The sequence below is a fragment of the Triticum dicoccoides genome, chromosome 5A (genome assembly GCF_002162155.2).
Source record: "Triticum dicoccoides isolate Atlit2015 ecotype Zavitan chromosome 5A, WEW_v2.0, whole genome shotgun sequence".
Lineage (NCBI taxonomy): Eukaryota > Viridiplantae > Streptophyta > Magnoliopsida > Poales > Poaceae > Triticum > Triticum dicoccoides.
Genome location: NC_041388.1, coordinates 679,244,075 through 679,264,163, shown reverse-complemented (window position 1 = coordinate 679,264,163; position 20,089 = coordinate 679,244,075). Strand labels below are relative to the sequence as shown.

At 44.8% G+C, this 20,089-nt stretch overlaps 2 protein-coding genes and 1 long non-coding RNA gene across 4 annotated transcripts; 1 reads left to right on the top strand and 2 right to left on the bottom strand.

Moving 5' to 3' along the window:
* Positions 1–2,379: 2,379 nt before the first annotated feature.
* On the top strand, positions 2,380–6,432 carry LOC119304085 (zinc finger protein CONSTANS-LIKE 4-like). Of its 2 annotated transcripts, XM_037581247.1 has the most exons (5): positions 2,380–2,584; positions 4,569–5,282; positions 5,431–5,619; positions 5,702–5,824; positions 6,006–6,432. In XM_037581247.1, exons 1-5 carry the CDS (start codon positions 2,528–2,530, stop codon positions 6,114–6,116), a joined length of 1,194 nt encoding a protein of 397 aa, XP_037437144.1. In that variant the 5' UTR covers positions 2,380–2,527; the 3' UTR covers positions 6,117–6,432. The 2 variants fall into 2 exon arrangements, with proteins under 2 accessions (XP_037437144.1, XP_037437143.1); XM_037581246.1 differs by lacking the exon at positions 6,006–6,432 and having other exon boundaries at positions 5,702–5,973.
* Positions 2,582–4,664, bottom strand: LOC119304086. Its single transcript, XR_005148103.1, has 3 exons — positions 4,542–4,664; positions 3,493–4,023; positions 2,582–3,259 (listed from the first exon to the last, which is right to left on the bottom strand). It is a non-coding gene; the product is annotated as an uncharacterized LOC119304086 (long non-coding RNA).
* Positions 6,433–7,625: 1,193 nt separating the features above from the next.
* Positions 7,626–8,671, bottom strand: LOC119304084. The gene has a single exon (XM_037581245.1). The coding sequence runs from the start codon at positions 8,629–8,631 to the stop codon at positions 7,846–7,848; it is 786 nt and encodes a 261-aa protein (XP_037437142.1). The 5' UTR covers positions 8,632–8,671; the 3' UTR covers positions 7,626–7,845.
* Between the last annotated feature and the right edge of the window lie 11,418 nt (positions 8,672–20,089).

Sequence of the window (20,089 nt, the reverse complement as noted above, 5' to 3'; positions counted from 1 at the left end):
ATGTGTATACCTATACGTTTAGGTTTGGGTTGTGTGTAGCTATACGTTTAGGGTTCTGTTAGTTTAGGTTTTGGTTGTTCAACAACTTGGCTTCAGCGGCAGCGACACAGAATAAACCAACTCCAGATCTTTCTTCGACCAGGTGTCTTGCCCTATGGTCGATGATGGATTTAGGAACTAGTCTGATCAAGCGGGGATGGCATCGTGGAGGCAGCATCCTTGCAGCGGACTTGTGTCCACGAGCTATGTCGTTTACTCCAGCACCGACGCGGAGCTTGCGAGGTAGTAGATGGTGGTCTACATCAGCGGCATCTAAAAGACGATGGATCGTGCGCTGAGTTCATGGTTAGCGGCTGGCAGGTATGGCCTCCTCCTCTGACGTCTTCACTAATCGTGGGTGTCGGATATGTAGTTTGATGGCGTGTTCAGGGTGCTGCCCCAACCATATTCTTTTAACAGCAATGGATTTGCCTTTAGTAAGCCACTTTGGAGGTCTGAAAAGTCGCATATTAGCAATGAAACCGCGGCGAGCTTGAGTGAAAAGGTAATCCGTTATTTTTCTTTGATGGCTGCCGTTGTGGTTATATAAACAAGACACGTATTATCATGTAAAAAAAGGCATCTAAGGACGGCACGTACTGCATTCGCAACCAGAAAAGAAAAAAAAAAAAAAAAGAGGAGAGGACGGCGCGTACTTGCCACCGGTAACCATTGTTGCCCCATTTTATTCGATCATGATCACGAGGGTGGCTAGCTAGCTAGCTGTTGACCATGCAGAGCTGCTGTGGTGTCCGGGGTGTGTACTGTAGCGCAGACAAACAGGAACAGGCGGCCGTCGTTTTTAGTTAGATACCCGTGGCCGTGTAGGCTCCAAGTAGAGAAATTCGGTGATACGGAACGCAACGCAACGCAAGACGATCGTGCAGCAGAATCCAACCCCTGTCTGTGCGGCGACACCTGTCGACCAGCCGTTGCACGCCAATACATAGTACAGTACACTAGTAGTGCCAGTACCTAGTCTATACCACGATCGAGGTCGAACAATGCACCCTACTTGTCTGCCGTTGGATCGAGATTGGCACGTAAGTAACTGCCGGTGTTTTTTTTAACACAGTACAAATCGAGGAATGCACATCACCGAAAATCCTGAAATAAATCGAGGAATAAATGCGAGCGCCAAGACTTGAACCCTAATGGGCTGGGGATACCACTGTCCCTCTAACCATCCAACCACTGCCGGCGTTGGCGGCTGAGAATTTGTGCGCTGAGCCAAACCCAACCAAGTTGGACGCTCGCTCTGGGTTGTACTGGGTGTGCAGTGCAGTGGTGAGAATGAGATGGAAGATCTCCGTCCGGCCCCCGACCCGACGCGAGATCTTGATCGATCGGAATCACCTGTCACGCCATCGGGATGGATGCCCGATATGTTGGGATCCGGTACGTAAATCTCCTCACGCTACAGACGCCCCCGTACGATCTCTATCTAGGTTTTACACGGTCGCCTTTAACCAACTCTGGCCGTGGCCGGGTGTGGGTACAAGAAGTAAAGCGGCCGGCGGTGAAAGGAAAGCTGCCTAGCTAGGCATAGGGCTCGTCGATCCTTGAGGCTCAAGATACATATGTCGAGCTACAGCTTACAGTAGCTACGTAGGTAGACGGCTATGGGTAGGCTGACATGAGGTGACCCAAAGGGGACAGCCACTCGACCGGATTCTATTCGGCGAGAACTACATTGTCGACCCGCTAACCTCATTTCCCCGCCCTCCGTCACGCGTAATCACAACAGTTATAATCAACGCAGACTCAAACTCACTGCGCCCGGCCGTTACCTACGTACCATCATCCAGATTATTACTCCCTCTTTGGTGATCTATATATATATATATATAAGACGTCTTATATTTGTTTACACAGATAGTAGTATCATATATCTTAACTCTGTCCCAAATTACTTGTTTTAAATTTGTCTAGATACGTACGAATGTACCTAACACTAAGACGTGTCTGAACTACAAAAATGTCTTATATTATGAGACGGGGTTACTATTATTCTCCATAGATTAACATCCTGATAGATAATCATTGAACGCTAAAGGTTGCACGCACCCATCACGCACGCAAATCATTGCCAGTGCAAAAAAGGTTCGAGTTCCGTGGAGCTCAGGGCCTATTTATGATCGAGACAGGGTTTAGCTATTGCTCACCTAGTAACCTCCGATGGTTAATTCAGTTCCGCTAGCTATTAGCTAATGATATCAGCTGTAGCCGTTGCGTTGGCCCGACCAAATATGGGAGGCGGTTCCCCTATAAATCACGGGGCCGGCTCCGTCGCCATGGTTAGCTAGCTACCTAGCACGTACCTAGGCGGCTCCCTTTTGACCCTTCTTCTTCTTCCTCCTTATGCCCTCGGCTCGGCTATATATACGCAACAGCCACCTCTCACTTCCCTAGCTATCTTCAGTTCACCGATAAACTTCCACATCTCCAGCCCCTTCATAGCTAGCAAGCTCAGAGCTTGAGCGCACAAATGATGAAGATGTTCTTCCAAGAGGACGCGCCGCAGCCAGACGAGCAGCTACGCATTGTAAGTACACAAACCTCCCTCTTCGCCCTTAATTTGCTCTCGGTTTAGTTCGATCCGCTGCATGCTTCTATATATATGCAAGGAGATGGATGATCCATCTCGCTTGCCTTGCTTGCTTTGTATAAATTTTTGCATCACCAACGTAACGTGTCTTCAGCAAAAACTTGATAGACTGAAATTGAGCGCATTATATACTACCATGAAAGATGAAACGCTTGTTTGGCTTCTTGATTTCATTTATCCACTACTTGAAAATTCTGATGCTTGTTTAAGAACAAAGCAATCAAACGTACGTACCTCGAGAATTGCCATAGTACCATTAATTCGCTTGCTGAAGATTCTGCATTCCAGATTGGAAACATGGGCGTAAGTTCTTTCTTTAGGCACCCACAGCTCTAGCCATGACTTGACGTCCTTTTCTTGCCTGGTAAAGCCTCTTCCAAAGTTTCGACAGTCCAAGCAGTAGGTGCACATCTATAATCGATGACATGTCAGACAGAACAGAAGCCAAATTACGCTCCCACTATGCATAGACAGGACGTCCAGAGCATATCTTGCACTTTGTTCACCGGTATATATCTCTCATCCGTCCGTGCATGACACAACCAACGGAATAGGATACTTCCAGATCAATCCATATAATCACAGGATTAAGCGATCACGCTTCTATTTCATCTGCAAATGTCAATAAAATATCATTTATCAGTCATAAAGTAAAATCTCCGAGATAACAGATTGTACAAAGCCAATTATTTTAAGTATATATAAATATATATGCATGTATCTCGTCCAAATTTTATAAACATAGGTTTGCATGCATGGCAAGGGTCAGAGTGGTACGGTCAAATGGCTAATATCAGAAACCCGCCATGCGAAATCCGTCAAATGATCAGAGACAACCATATTACCATCCCAGCCGTTGATGCAGAAATAACACACCCCGCGCAAGAATAGCATCTGTAGCGCAGAAATTGCCGGCGTCTGACTTGCATGGACGCCACCCTATAAAAGGTCATCTTTGCATCTGCATGGAGAAACAGGCTTCTTCTTTCCAGCCCCCCTCCCCTCCTCTTCCCGCAAGGCCATAACCCATCTTCCTCGCCGTATTGCGATTCGATCTTTCACGGCTCCGTCCGGAACCATTTCTCTTCTGGAGAACCAACAGAACAGTTCCAAGGAATTTGCTCCCACAAGCTGCAGCGCCGAGACAATCCGGTCGTCGCTGTTGAGGACCGACTATGCTCCCCGACGACGATTGCATCACCGTAATTGATTCTCAGACACAGATCTTGCTTAATTCTTTTTCGTATGTAGAAACATGCTTGGGGACAAAAACCAAGCATTTTCAATTGCTCTGAAAATGTTTCATGATGTCATCTTCCTGGTACCTTGTCGATGCTTGTTCCTTGGGTGATAACTGCAATGGACATTGGTACTAACTGCATGTACGATACAATAATCTTAGGTGGAATCTTTCAATGCAGAAATCAGCATTCAAAAGCACCAAATCGAGATAAAATCTTTTAATTCTGGACCTGAGGAAGTACCTGACTATAATTACCAAAATCCCAGTGTTTTTGTTTCTTAGATCTTCCTTCTTATTCTTTTTTTTAGAATAAAATTTCATCTTAATCTTCACAACCTTTTTATGTCCACACTTTTGAGTTGCTTTTGCTCACAATATTCTTTGATGATTTCTCTTCAAACAGAACAGTAACTATATCCGGAAGAGGGCAGATGGGCATATATGATAGTCTTTGATCCTCTCTTTATTCTTTTCATTATTTTACAAAAAGTACTGCTTTCTCGGTTAACTACATAAACAGATTTACGCCATAATGTCATGCATGCTTATCAGCCTTAGTACTCAAAGAACATACATGACTTTACTGATACGGAATGATGTTAACACAATATTTCTTATTAGAATAGAAGTTGTGTGGTAAAATGTACTCACATGTTTTTTCACCTTTGAAATTTACAGGAGGGGATCTCAAGCCCCATAGCTGCTCACATACTTGATTTCTGTGATGACGGCCTGGGTGATAACCTCCTTGCTGCAGTGACCTCTACCTCCGGCCCGTTTGCTGCCTCCTCTGAGGATGTTTCATCCTCCTCCACTGCCACCCCTCCTCTCTGCAGCTACAGCGATGACATCCCAGAAATGCCCTTCTCCCCGTTACCCTGCTTTGACTCTACTCTCTCAGCCCTACTCGAGGAAGAGCAAAACGCGTGCCCTGAAACCGAGCTCATTCCCCCGATCAACGAGACACTTGCAGCACCAGGATACTATCAAGCTGCGGCCGGAGAGGCCAGCATAGAGCAATTCGGCCAATCACGGCTTCCCCAGAGTTCTGATCCCTTGCTGGCAATGCAAATGAGCAGCACTGCACCTATCTCTATGCCTCTTGCTCCAGGGTGTGATGAAGAGTGCCTCACGGCGGCACTAGCCAGAGGGTACATGAGCCTGGATGGTGCCCTGTATCCGCAAACAGGAGCAATGATCCCGAGTTACAACACAGAGGCATCAAAAGTAGGATTCTTCAATGGTAATAGTGCTAATAGCAATGGTATGGTGGTGTTAGATATGAGTGACATCGGTGAGTATCAGAGGATGATGGAAGGTGAAGGACTGACCAGAACATATAGCGACACAGATTCCATGAAGGGGACTTACAGCAACACTGCAGAGATGCAGGTAACATCCGGAACCTAACAATCAATTTAATACCATACTGCTTAACTACGATAGTACCAAACTTCCATGTAGCGCTGGTAAAAGAAAAGTGTTTAACTAAAAAATTAGCTTACAAATGATATTTGAAATCTCTCTGACCTCTAAACAGAATGGGGGGAACAACCAAGACCTGATAAATGGATGCAACGGAAGCCCACCAACATTACCTCCAACAGAAACCTCAGGCTTAGAAGATTCCACCTTCAAAGTTGTGCGTCTTTCAGCTGAACAGAGGAAGGAAAAGATCCACAGGTACATAAAGAAAAGGAATGAGAGGAACTTCAGCAAGAAAATAAAGGTAATATGGAGCATCTCAGACAAAGCACTGCTTGCATAGGCATCTTACCAATTCAATTCTGATGACACGCAACAAAATGCAGTATGCTTGCAGAAAAACTTTAGCAGATAGCAGGCCCCGGGTCCGTGGAAGGTTTGCAAAGAACGATGAACTTTGTGAAGCAACAAGATCAAGCTCCCAAAATCATGAACAGTACGGACAGATTGTAAGTCTTCTAGTATATTACACTTGTCTTATCTTACCAGAAACAGCCCAGTTTTATTTAATGATCACGCATAAAATATGGTCATGTACTCATCAAGTCATCTTTTACATTGCTCCATGCATTCAGTAATAAAAGATAATGCAATCGTGTAATTTTCTAAATCATGCTTGTATTTTCTCAGGCGGGTGCAGATGGAGAAAACATGCTTGACTCGTCCGATATTCTGGCACATTTGAGTGGGATAAACAACTACAGCTATAAGTATAATTGTACCATTGAATCATGGATATGACTACCACACCTGCACAAACTGAAGTCTGTGTTCTGCTTTCAGTTATGCAACCATAATCCATAGTTTCCCCTTGATCCTAGTAAAATAAGGCTACAGCTTTACAGGTTCTGTCACAGGAGAAGTGCTTTTAGTTCAAGTTATTGTAGACTTGGTGTATTGTATCAATCTGTTCTCGCCTTTTGCCGTTCTTAACAGTGAGTGTGTTAGTTAGAGTCTCCAGAGCAGTGATTTGTAAAAATAGAATTGTGTCCTTGTCATAATAAACAGTATCAAGAGTTACCCAAACTATTCGCCATTCTAAGGTCTCCCCACTTGGTGTACATAATAACAGTATTCACGGGAGAACAAGGCGTGGAAGTAAGGCAACTTTGGATAATCTAAAAAATCTGAATAGCACTCCAGTACAGAGAATCCGTAACATCTGGCTGTATGTCAAGAAGATAGACAAATTAGAATCCAGTACGATATAGGAGTAATTAAAATGAGAGTTGCAGCTCAGAAACTTCTGCCATTTCAAGTATAATCATATATGTACCAAATACTGGAAATGCACAATACATTTGTTAACATGATCATGTTGCTGGTCATAAGCAATTAGTGCATCACAGACCATTTGTATGTGAAAGCTTATGCACATCACCATTGGATAGCAGAAATGCAGGACTCACATAATGCGGTTGGATTCATTTGAATTATAAGCAAAAGGCAAAATGGGCTTATAACCAATTAGGCTAAGAACTCCAAATTTTAGTTAGTGGCAAAAAGAGAGCGACCCCATCTTAAAAATAATTGCCCATCCATCAAGAGCACCGCAGAAAATGAGAAAAACAAACGGGGCAGAGGAGATCCTCCTAGAGGATTCTGAACTATTCTAGGCCAAACCCTTGTAGATCGGGTCGGTTACAAGAGAGAACCCAAAAGCCTATCTACACCAGGCCCATTGTACAGGCCCAAGATATAAAGAAATAACAAATATTGCAGTTATAAACTTATAATTCATTTCAGATACATGCCGTACTTAAAAAAAAGGTTGTAGTAGAACTGAAAGGTGAAGTAGACACAGCAATGGGCACTATTTTTTACATCATGTACTCAGTAACGCTAAGAGTGTGGTGATAGGTTCTTGTCTTCTTGACAACAAAACATAAACATTTCAATTGATGGGTTTCAGCTTGAATTCAAGTTATCCAACAATAACCCACAATATAGAAAATCAGCAGTTGGTTGACAGAGAAAATCCTAATTTATACATTAATTTTTCATTCTTTCTGAAACTGAAACGCTGCCTCTAAGGTTCCAGCAAAAGTTCCAACCTGACCATAAATAATTTAAATATCTCAAGTTAAACGGAAACACCCTCCCCTCCAGAAGTGAAACTGGAAGGTGGAAGCATTTCCATATTGGAATTCTCTATATCAGCAAAACTATCATCAATACCAAATTCCAAAACTCAATATAAAACCAGAAAAGTAACAGCTAACTGAAAAGGTATATGGTGGAGACAAGGAGTGCACATAAACCACCACTTTTATTTACTTCACTTGTTGATTGAGGGGTGATGCACAAGCAAGCAGTCGCAACTAACTGAAAAACTGACACACATGAGCTAGGAAGCAAGCATTGGATCAAAATTGAAAAGAGTACGTGACTACATACAACATCTGATGATATAAGCAACTGTACAACACAGCTGTGTGCTAATTGCAACTAACCCACTAATTTGGCCATCTCAGGCAGGCAGAGGCACCGCGAGGCAGAGCAACAGGGATGGGTCTGGGTCCTCCTCCAGCCAGCACCCCTCGTCCTCCATCTCGACGACAGTTCCGGGATCGAAGAGCACAACCTGGGCTTCAGATTTTGCGGACCCGGCCAGGACCAAGGTAGTCGTCCTGGTGAGGCCAAGGAAGCGCACGGAGCGGCCGCGGCCATCGTCGTCGGCGCCCCAGAAGCGGCCGCCGACCCAGACGGCGACCTCGGAGGCGATGACGGCGACCTTGACGACGACCCCGAGCGCGTCGACGCCGTTGCGGAAGCCCTTGTGGACCTGGAGGCCGAGGAAGCCCTCGACGACCTTGGCGGAGTTCTTGGAGAGCTTGTAGCCCGACTTGAGCAGCGCGAGCGCGAAGAGGGCGGTGGGGGAGGGCGAGGAGGCGGCGGCGGGGAGGAGGAGCAGGGTCGGGGCGAGGCGGAGGAGGGAGGCGGCGGCGAAGGCGGCCTTGACGCGCTTGGAGGAGGGCAGCGAGGGGAGGCGCGCGGCCGGGTCGAGCGCGCGCGCCGCCTTGTAGGACTTGGAGGCGGCCTTGGAGGCGGCGAGGAGGGCGGCGAGCGGGGAGGAGGCGGCGGCGAGGACCCGCGGCGCCCGGAGCGCGGCGGCGGCGGCGGAGGTGGTGGCGGCGAGCGGCTTGAGCGCGCGCGAGCGGGAGAGGAGGAGGAGCAGGCGCACCCCCAGCGCTACGCCGACGGCGGAGGTGGCGGCGGCCGTGGCCGCCGCGATGGGGATGAGCGGGGCGGGCATGGGGCGGCGCCGTCGGGGTCACAGGCCATAGGAGAGCGGGCGTGGCGCACGACGGGAGCCGTGGGGGTGGGGAAAAGGGATACGGGACGGCAGGAGCGACGTGGACGCGGCCGCGATCGCCCGTTGGGTTGGGCCGGGTCGCGCCGGCAAGACTTTCTAGGTTGACCCGTTGGGTCCGGTCCGGATGCTGATTCCGAATCGCCGCGTGGGATATGCAGCGAGGTGCTGATTCCGGCGAATAGCCGAGTCGGATATGCCGAGTGAATTGCAAAATGTCACGCGTTCGGGCCCATTGACTGTTACTCCCTCCGTCCGTCGTGTGCCGAAATCTACTCCCTCCGTCCCATAATATAAGAGCGTGTTTGAAATTGGAACAAAGGAAGTAGATTTTTGTCGCCTTAAGGTAAAGGGGTGCAAAATCGAAAGGAAGCCACGAATGTGACGGTTTTCGCAATTCACTCTTATTTGGGGGGTTTTGCATTTTTAGGGGATTTTAGGGGGTTTTGCAATTCACTTGAATATGTCTGGCCCATATTTTCAATGCTGATGGGTCCTCTGGGAGGGAGAATATCACATGAAAACCAACGTTTGGTGAAAACCATGCGAGAACAATGTTTAAAACTTTTGAACAAATATTACGAAACTGCAATGCGAAATTACAAGGTCAAACACAACAATGACTAGTGCCAACTGCCAAATAGTAACGTCACCATTCATTGCTGAATTTGTTTTTTCTAGCTCGCATCCGTAATATGTTTTAACTTGGACTTTTATATGGCAATAAAACACCTTCTTAACATCTCGTATTTTTTCTTACATTTTTTTGAAACATTCAAACATGGTTTTCATGATGTTTTTAAAAATGTTCATTTTCATGTAATGTTTCCCCCTCTGGGTTGGCATTATAAGAGCGGCTACAACCAGACCCTCTATACTCGCCTCAAACGCCCGGATGGGCTGCCCGGTCAGCATCTGGACGAAAAAACGTCATCCAATCGGGTGCCCCTTTTCAGGCTCAAATGCTCGGTCTGACTGGCATTCCTCATATCAAGCCACCATATCTAGGGCAGATATAAGGACGTCCGGACACGCCAGCCGCGTCTCTGGCCCATGCTAGCCCAACCGACCCCACATTAAATGGGCCCTACCGACACTTATGTTTTTTCACATTTTTTTCCTTTTTTCCCTTTTTGTTTAAATATTCTCCCTCCGTTCCTTGATATAAGGTGTATAGATTTTTGAGAAAAAGTTCAAAATATAAGGTGTATTGCCTTGCACCACTCATTTGGATAACTTTTTAAGGGATTTGATTACATTTCCTTACATAGGGCAAGCTCCTCTATTTTCTCATGTCAATTAGTCAGGTGTAGTCTTGCCCAAAACTTGTGAAATTTTCCCTCCATATGCATTCTTTAATTTCCGTGCCAAAAACTATACACCCTATATTTAGGAATGGAGGGAGTAATATTCTAAATATATGTATATTAAAAAACTTTACATAAGACATTTGAAAAGAAAATGTTAATCAAGTATTTGAAAAATATTAAAGGTGTATAGAGAAATCGTTTCGCATGTATATGAAAATATATATAATGTGCATTGAAAAAGTTGGTCATTTATTTAAAAAAATAATAACAAGCATTTGAAAAATGGTAAGCAAGTACTTGAAAAATATTAAATGTGTATATAGAAAAGTTCTGTTACGTTACAAAAAATATATACATATAATGTGTATGAAAAATATTGATCATGTATTTAAATTTTTGAACATGTATAAAAATTGTTCCTAGTGCATATGCAAAATGCACATTGTGTGTGAAAAAATGTTTATTGCCATCAAAAAATTATTTGTTGTGTATTGGAAAATGTTGACCATGTAATAAAAAATGTTAATCTCATATTTGAAAATATTAAACATATATAGATATATATGGAAATAATTAGAAATAAAAAATTACTTTTAAAAAAGGTTAATAATATATTTGAATAATGTTAAATATATATAATATGTTTCCGGTGCATATGAAAAGTGTAGAATGTGAATAAAAAGTTGACATGCTTTGAAGAAAAAATAAACATATGAAAATTGACACAAATCAAAGGAAAACCAAGAAACCCAATAAGACCAAAAGGAAAAAACAAAGAAACCAAAAAAAGAATGAAAACATAAAAAACAGTAAAAATAGAAAAGTGGAAAGAGAGATAGAAGCAAAGAAAAACAAAGTAAAATGATGAAAACCAACAATATATAAAGGAAACAAAAATATAAAGAAAATAGAGATGAGAAGAAGAAAAACAATGAAAATGAAGAAAGAAACAAAAAACCAAAGATAAATGAAAAAAAGGAAAATGGAAACCAATAAAACCTAAATAAAACAAAGAAACGTAAAAAACCTAAGAAACCCGTGAAGAACAAAACACAAAAAAAAAATGAAACGAAAAAAAGCAGAATACAGCGAACGCTGAAGCCAGCGAGCGGGCGGTAATAAACAGGATGGCCCAGTACTTACAGGAATATCAAAAAGGTTCAGGCAAGCCAGAAGCTAGTCTGGCTATAAGTGAGATAATATAACTCTCGTGGTGCAAATCTGCCTCGTGTGGCTGGTGCACGCAGTCGTGCCGTGCCAGGCGCTTCGGAACTAGCAACGTGGCCTCAGCCTTCGACGTCACAGCTGCGTGCACCCAATACCTACATAGTCTAGAAACAACAATACTACATTCACGGGCTTAAGACGGGGCTTTTACCGGGTGGCAGACCCGGTTAGCAATCTCAAACTTTGATATATGCAAAAAAAGCGAGGCTTTTATGGAGTGACTCTGACTTGACAGGTACTGATTGTATCTAGGGGGGAGATTGGGCTCCACCAACCTGAAAAACAGGAAGGGAGGAGGTTTAGTTAGATGGAAGCAGACCGTAAAAGCCTGTAATACCGCGTGGGTTTAGCATTTTTGGTCTAGAAATGCCGTTGGGAAATCACCGGGAATTAGCTGTTGGCCGGGCCAGTGGCGGAGACAGAGGGGACCAGCAGGGCTGCATGCAAGTGGCAATCCATCCATCCATCCAATCTCTAATCCTACGTGCCGATACGGTTTGACCTAACAATAATACTTAATAAAGCATTTCGAACCAGAACACGTGCCGATTTTGATTTGGTCGCAGTGTTGCACGTACATACTCCCTCCGTTCGGAATTACTTGTCGCGGAAATAGATGTATCTAAAAGTAGTTCGTAGGAGGAGTGCTGCGCTGTGCGGTCTCACCGCCAGTACATGCTCCCTTTGTAAAGACATATAATAGTAGTGTTTACATCAATACTTTTAGTGATTTAAGCACTTTTATATTTCTTCACGGAGGAAGTAGAAGATGGCGATGATGATGATGATGGATTACCGAGGTGAGGCGCGGTATGTTTGCTTGTTTGAGACAGAGATGCGCAGTTATTCAGAACGTTGTATCCGGACGTACTCCACTGAAAAGTTCCTTCCTTCGCCTTCGCCGGGAATCACACACGAGCTCGTCGCCGTCGATTGCGATGGCAGATCATGCGCCGCGCGCTTCTCCGGGCGCCTGGATTAACATCTGCTTTGAGCGGAGATGGACGAGCTGCGTGCATGCATGCGCAGCCTGGGCTGAAAATTCTCCGAACGAGCTACTCCCTCCGTTCGTTTTTATAAGGCGTTTCAGACAGCTGGGTATAACTGTTTAGTACACTGTCTGAATTTGCTAAAACGTCTTCTATAAGTGAACAGAGGGAGTAGTAGCTTACAAACGTTGTATGTAGCACTAGTATGTCATGCTCCCGTCCCGTTTGGATTTTGTTGCTGAGCCCAGATTCGGGATCCTACGTGCGTGCGTACGCAACCATGATTAGATACTCAACTAACGCGAACTGCCATACATACTAGTACTCGGTACTCCGTAGCTAGTTAGCTAGGGATCTGATCTACTGAAGCTAACAGTAACAGGCAGGGCACATATAGTTAGGCAGGCCAACGGCCGCCGAAGCTGCCAGGAATGGTCTAATTACGTCATGGATAGTAGAAATAATACTATAGTAGCACGCTAAGAGAGAGTGGGTCAATATATTTGTTTACGGAAAATAAACACGCACTCCCTCTGTAAATAAATATAATGTTAAACATGTAAACATGCGGTGGTGTATAAACCGCATGATAGATTGTATATGCTGTTAGCTAGGTCGTTGAGATTGAGTCTTGGAGATCAATCCACGCCGTCATGTAAATCTTCTCTTCTCTGTAACTACCAGGCTTCGGCCCTATATATCAACACGTAATGCGTCTCTGCTAGGTATACCCTTAACCTACTTTCACATGGTATACAAAGCCTACCTTTTCTATCGCATCTAGATGTCGAGCTCCTCCTCGTCCGTCGCCATGGCCGCGCCCTCCATCGCCTCTCTCGGTCACACCATCACGGAGAAGCTGACCCGAGAGAACTTCCTCGTGTGGAAGGCTCAGATCCTCCCGCACATCAAGGGGGCGGGGCTCATGGGCTACCTGGACGGCTCGATCAAGGAGCCCTTCGCTGTGATCACCTTGGAGAAGGACGTCTCCGCCAAGAAGGAGATCACGACCTCGCCGAATCCCGAGCATGCTGTGTGGGTTACCCAAGATCAGCAGATTCTCACGTTTTTTATCTCATCACTTTCCCGTGAGGTTCTACTGCAGATCAGCTCCCACACCACCGCTGCTTCGATCTGGAACGCCCTGCTGCAGAGTTTCTCCTCGCAGTCAAGGGCGAGGGTCATCCAGCTTCGTTCCGCCATCGAACACACCCGCAAAGGAGACATGTCCACCGCTGCCTACTTCACCAAGATGGTGAGCATCTCCGACGAGCTGGCAGCCTCCGGCAATCCCCTGGATGAAGATGACGTCGTCGACCACATCCTGCAAGGCCTCCTCCATGAACCCGACTACAACGGCTTCGTCTCGGCCATCTCCACCCGCACCGCCACCGAACAACCGATCTGCCTCAGTGAGCTCTTTTCCTTGCTGCTGTCGGCCGAAGCTCGCATCGCCGCCCAGAACGCTACCTTCCACTCCGCCAATCTGGCGGCAAGGGGTGGAGGTCACGGCAACCTAAGGGGTGGCGGCAACAGCGGCGGTGGAGGCGGTTCCCGCGGCTACAACAACAACAATGCGGGTGCCCGCTACTCTGACAACCCCGATGGCGGCGGCTTTGGAGGTGGGACGCGGCAAGGAGGTGGTGACCGCGAGCGCGAGAAGTGACAAATCTGCAAGCTCGAAGGGCACGGCGTGTGACGCTGCAGAAAACGCTTTGATCGCAACTTCAACAACAATGTCCACAATCCAGCAGGAGGCGGTGGTGGCAGAGGAGGCAGTGGTGAAGGAAATATGCCCTAGAGGCAATAATAAAGTTATTATTTATTTCCTTATATCATGATAAATGTTTATTATTCATGCTAGAATTGTATTAACCGGAAACATGGTACATGTGTGAATACATAGACAAACAGAGTGTCACTAGTATGCCTCTACTTGACTAGCTCGTTGATCAAAGATAATTATGTTTCCTAGCCATAGACAAAGAGTTGTCATTTGATTAACGGGATCACATCATTAGGAGAATGATGTGATTGACTTGATCCATTCCGTTAGCTTAGCACTTGATCGTTTAGTTTGTTGCTATTGCTTTCTTCATGACTTATACATGTTCCTATGACTATGAGATTATGCAACTCCCGTTTACCGGAGGAACACTTTGTGTGCTACCAAACGTCACAACGTAACTGGATGATTATAAAGGTGCTCTACAAGTGTCTCTGAAGGTATTTGTTGGGTTGGCGTATTTCGAGATTAGGATTTGTCACTCCGATTGTCGGAGAGGTATCTCTGGGCCCACTCGGTAATACACATCACTTAAGCCTTGCAAGCATTGCAACTAATGAGTTAGTTGCGGGATGATGTGTTACGGAACGAGTAAAGAGACTTGCCGGTAACGAGATTGAACTAGGTATTGAGATACCGACGACCGAATCTCGGACAAGTAACATACCGATGACAAAAGGAACAACGTATGTTGTTATGCGGTTTGAACGATAAAGATCTTCGTAGAATATGTAGGATCCAATATGAGCATCCAGGTTCGCTATTGGTTATTGACCGGAGACGTGTCTCGGTCATGTCTATATAGTTCTCGAACCCGTAGGGTCCACACACTTAAAGTTCGATGACGGTTATATTATGAGTTTATGGTTTTTGATGTACCGAAGGTAGTTCGGAGTCCCGGATGTGATCATGGACGTGACGAGGAGCCTCGAAATGTTCAAGATGTAAAGATCGATATATTGGACGACTATATTTGGATACCGGAATGGTTCCGTGTGAGATCGGGATAATACCGGAGCACCGGGAGGTTATCGGAACCCCCCGGGGAGGTATATGGGCCTTAATGGGATTTAGTGTAAAGGAGGGGAAATGAGCAAGGGAGGGGGCGCCCCCCCAAGCCCAATCCGAATTGGGAGGGGGCCGGCCCCCCTTTCTTTCCTCCCTCCTTCCTCTTCCTTCCCTCTCCCTCTCCAAATAGGAAAAAGGAGGAGTCCTACTCCCGGTGGGAGTAGGACTCCCCCTTGGGCGCGCCTCCTCTCCTTGGCCGGCCCTCTTCTCCCCTCCTTTATATACGGAGGAGAGTAAGGATGGCAAATTTACCCATGGGTACGGGTACCCGCGGGTACCGTACCCATATGGGCAGGGTATGGGCACAATTTTATACCCACGGGTACTATCCATACCCTACCCGCTAATTCATGGGTATGGCATGGGTATAGCCTTTTACCCATGGATATACCCATACCCTACCCATTTATAATGACATGTGAAACTTACCCATGATTTACAAGTGCACATATGTTAAAATTGTGAGCTATTGAACCTATGATAAAGTTGTCACCAATTGTAAATTTGAATTGAGATAATTGTCATGTACTCGTATATCTGTTATTGAGTTGAGATCAATGTTCTTTTGTCAAATGTGTTATAGATGAATGTAACGCGAATAACTTGTGTACTGTTTGATCTACCCATTGGGTACCCAATAGGCACAGATACCCATCGGGTATGGGTATGGGTAAAGTTTCATACCCATGGGTACGGGTATGTGTAGAATTTTATACCCATTAACTACATGGGTATGGGTATGGTATTGCTCTACCCGCCCCATACCCTACCCATTGCCATCCTTAGAGGAGAGGGGCACCCCATAGACACAACAATTGATCTCTTGGATCTTTTAGCCATGTGCGGTGCCCCCTCCACCATAGTCCACCTCGATAATATGTAGCGGTGCTTAGGCGAAGCCCCGCGACAGTAGAACATCAACATCGTCACCACGTCGTCGTGCTGACGGAACTCTCCCTCAAAGCTCGGCTGGATCGGAGTTCGAGGGATGTCATCGAGTTGAACGTGTGCTGAACTCAAAGGTGCCATGTGTTCGGTACTTGATCGGTCGGATCGTGAATATGTACGACTACATCAACCGCGTTGTGCTAACGCTTCCACTTTCGGTCTACGAGGGTACGTGGACACACTCTCCCCTCTGTTGCTATGCATCACCATGTTCTTGCGTGTGCGTAGGATTTTTTTTTGAAATTACTACCTTCCCCATCAATGGCATCCGAGCCTGGTTTTATGCGTTGATGTTATATGCACGAGTAGAACACAAGTGAGTTGTGGGCGATATAAATCATACCGCTTACCAACATGTCATACTTTGGTTCGGCGGTATTGTTGGATGAAGCGGCCCGGACCGACATTACGCGTACGCTTACGCGAGACTGGTTCTACCGACGTGCTTTCCACACAGGTGGCTGGCGGGTGTCAGTTTCTCCAACTTTAGTTGAACCGAGTGTGGCTACGCCTAGTCCTTGAGAAGGTTAAAACAGTACTAACTTGACGAACTATCATTGTGGTTTTGATGCGTAGGTAAAAACGGTTCTTGCTCAGCCCGTAGCAGCCACGTAAAACTTGCAACAACAAAGTAGAGGACGTCTAACTTGTTTTTGCAGGGCATGTTGTGATGTGATATGATCAAGACATGATGCTATATTTTATTGTATGAGATGATCATGTTTTGTAATCGAGTTATCAGCAACTGGCAGGAACCATATGGTTGTCGCTTTATTGTATGCAATGCAATCACCCTGTAATTGCTTTACTTTATCACTAAGCGGTAGCGATAGTCGTAGAAGCAATAGTTGGCGAGATGACAATGATGCTACGATGGAGATCAAGGTGTCGCGCCAATGACGATGGTGACCATAACGGTGCTTCAGAGATGGAGATCACAAGCACAAGATGATGATTGCCATATCATATCACTTATATTGATTGCATGTGATGTTTATATTTTATGCATCTTATTTTGCTTTGATTGACGGTAGCATTATAAGATGATCTCTCACTAAATTTCAAGATAAAAATGTTCTCCCTGAGTATGCACCGTTGCCAAAGTTCGTTGTGCCCAGACACCATGTGATGATTGGGTGTGATAAGCTCTACGTCCATCTACAACGGGTGCAAGAAGTTTTGCACATGCAGAATACTCAGGTTAAACTTGACGAGCCTAGCATCTGCAGATATAGCCTCGGAACATTGAGACCGAAAGATCGAGCGTGAATCATATAGCAGATATGATCAACATAATGATGTTCACCATTGAAAACTACTCCATTTCACGTGATGATCGATTATGGTTTAGTTGATTTGGATCACGTGATCACTTAGATGATTAGAGATATGTCTACCTAAGTGGGAGTTCTTAAGTAATATGATTAATTGAACCTAAATTTATCATGAACTTAGTACCTGATAGTATTTTTCATGTCTATATTTGTTGTAAATAGATGGCTCGTGTTGTTGTTCCGTTGAATTTTAATGCGTTCCTTGAGAAAGCAAAGTTGGAAGATGATGGTAGCAATTACACGGACTGGGTTCGTAACTTGAGGATTATCCTCATTGGTGCACAGAAGAATTACGTCCTGGAAGCACACCGCAGAGTGCCAAACCTGCTGCAGGAGCAACACCAGATGTTATGAACACCTGGCAAAGCAAAGCTGATGACTACTCGATAGTTCAGTGTGCCATGATTTACGGCTTAGAACCGGGACTTCAACGACGTTTTGAACGTCATGGAGCATATGAGATGTTTCAGGAGTTGAAGCTAATATTTCAAGCAAATGCCTGGATTGAGAGATATGAAGTATCCAATAAGTTCTATAGCTGCACAGTGGAGGAGAATAGTTCTGTCAGTGAGCATATACTCAAAATGTCTGGGTATCATAATCACTTGAATCAACTGGGAGTTAATCTTCCTGTTGATAGTGTCATTGACAGAGTTCTTCAATCACTCCCACCAAGCTACAAGAGCTTTGTGGTGAACTATAATATGCAAGGGATGAATAAGACAATTCCGAGCTCTTCGCAATGCTAAAGGCCGCGGAGGTAGAAATCAAAAAGGAGCATCAAGTGTTGATGGTCAATAAGACCGCCAATTTCAAGAAAAAGGGCAAAGGGAAGAATAAGGGGAACTTCAATAAGAACAACAAACAAGTTGCTGCTCAGGAGAAGAAACCTAAGTCTAGACCTAAGCCTGAGACTGAGTGCTTCTACTGCAAACAGACTGGTCACTCGAAGCGGAACTGCCCCAAATATTTGGCGGATAAGAAGGATGGCAAGGTGAACAAAGGTATATGTGATATATATGTTATTGATGTGTACCTTACTAGAGCTCGCAGTAGCTCATGGGTATTTGATACTGGTTCTGTTGCTAATATTTGCAACTCGAAATAGGGACTACGGATTAAGCGAACACTGGCTAAGGACGAGGTGACAATGCGCGTGGGAAATGGTTCCAAAGTTGATGTGATCGCCGTCGGCACGCTGCCTCTACATCTACCTTCGGGATTAGTTTTAGACCTAAATAATTGTTATTTGGTGCCAGCATTGAGCATGAACATTATATCTGGATCTTGTTTAATGCGAGACGGTTATTCATTTAAATCTGAGAATAATGGTTGTTCTATTTATATGAGTAATATCTTTTATGGTCATGCACCCTTGAAGAGAGGTCTATTTTTAATGAATCTCGATAGTAGTGATACACATATTCATAATGTTGAAGCCAAAAGATGCAGTGTTGATAATGATAGTGCAACTTATTTGTGGCACTGCCGTTTGGGTCATATTGGTATAAAGCGCATGAAGAAACTCAATACTGATGGACTTTTGGAATCACTTGAATATGAATCACTTGGTACTTGCGAACCATGCCTCATGGGCAAGATGACTAAAACGCCGTTCTCTGGAACTATGGAGCGAGCAACTGATTTGTTGGAGATCATACATATTGATGTATGTGGTCCAATGAACGTTGACGCTCGCGGCCGGTATCGTTATTTTCTCACCTTCACAGATGATTTAAGCAAATATGGGTATATCTACTTAATGGAACATAAGTCTTAAACATTTGAAAAATTCAAAGAATTTCAGAGTGAAGTTGAAAATCATCGTAACAAGAAAATAAAGTTTCTACGGTCTGATCATGGAGGAGAATATTTGAGTTACGAGTTTCGTCTACATTTGAAATAATGCGGAATAGTTTCGCAATTCACGCCACCCGGAACACCACAGCGTAATGGTGTGTCCGAACATCGTAATCGTAATTTACTAGATATGGCGCGATCTATGATGTCTCTTACTGATTTACAGCTATCATTTTAGGGTTATGCTTTAGAGACGGCCGCATTCACGTTAAATAGGGCACCATCAAAATCTATTGAGACGACACCTTATGAACTATGGTTTGGCAAGAAACCAAAGTTGTCGTTTCTTAAAGTTTGGGGCTGCGATGCTTATGTGAAAAAGCTTCAACCTGATAAGTTCGAACCCAAATCGGAGAAATGTGTCTTCGTAGGATACCCAGAAGAAACTGTTGGGTACACCTTCTATCACAGATCCGAGGGCAAGACATTCGTTGCTAAGAATGGATCCTTTCTAGATAAGGAGTTTCTCTCGAAAGAAGTGAGTGGGAGGAAAGCAGAACTTGATGAGGTAACAGTACCCGCTCCCTTATTGGAAATTAGTTCATCACAGAAACCGGTTCCTGTGACATCTACACCAATTAGTGAGGAAGTTAATGATGTTGATCATGAAACTTCAGATCAAGTTGTTACTGAACCTCGTAGGTCAACTAGAGTAAGATCCGCACCAGAGTGGTACGGTAATACTGTTCTGGAGGTTATGTCGCTAGATCATGATGAACCTACAAACTATGAAGAAGCGATGGTGAGCCCAGATTCCGCAAAATGGCTTGAAGCCATGAAATCTGAGATGGGATCCATGTATGAGAACAAAGTGTGGACTTTGGTTGAATTGCCCGATGATCGACAAGCCATCGAGAATAAATGGATCTTCAAGAAGAA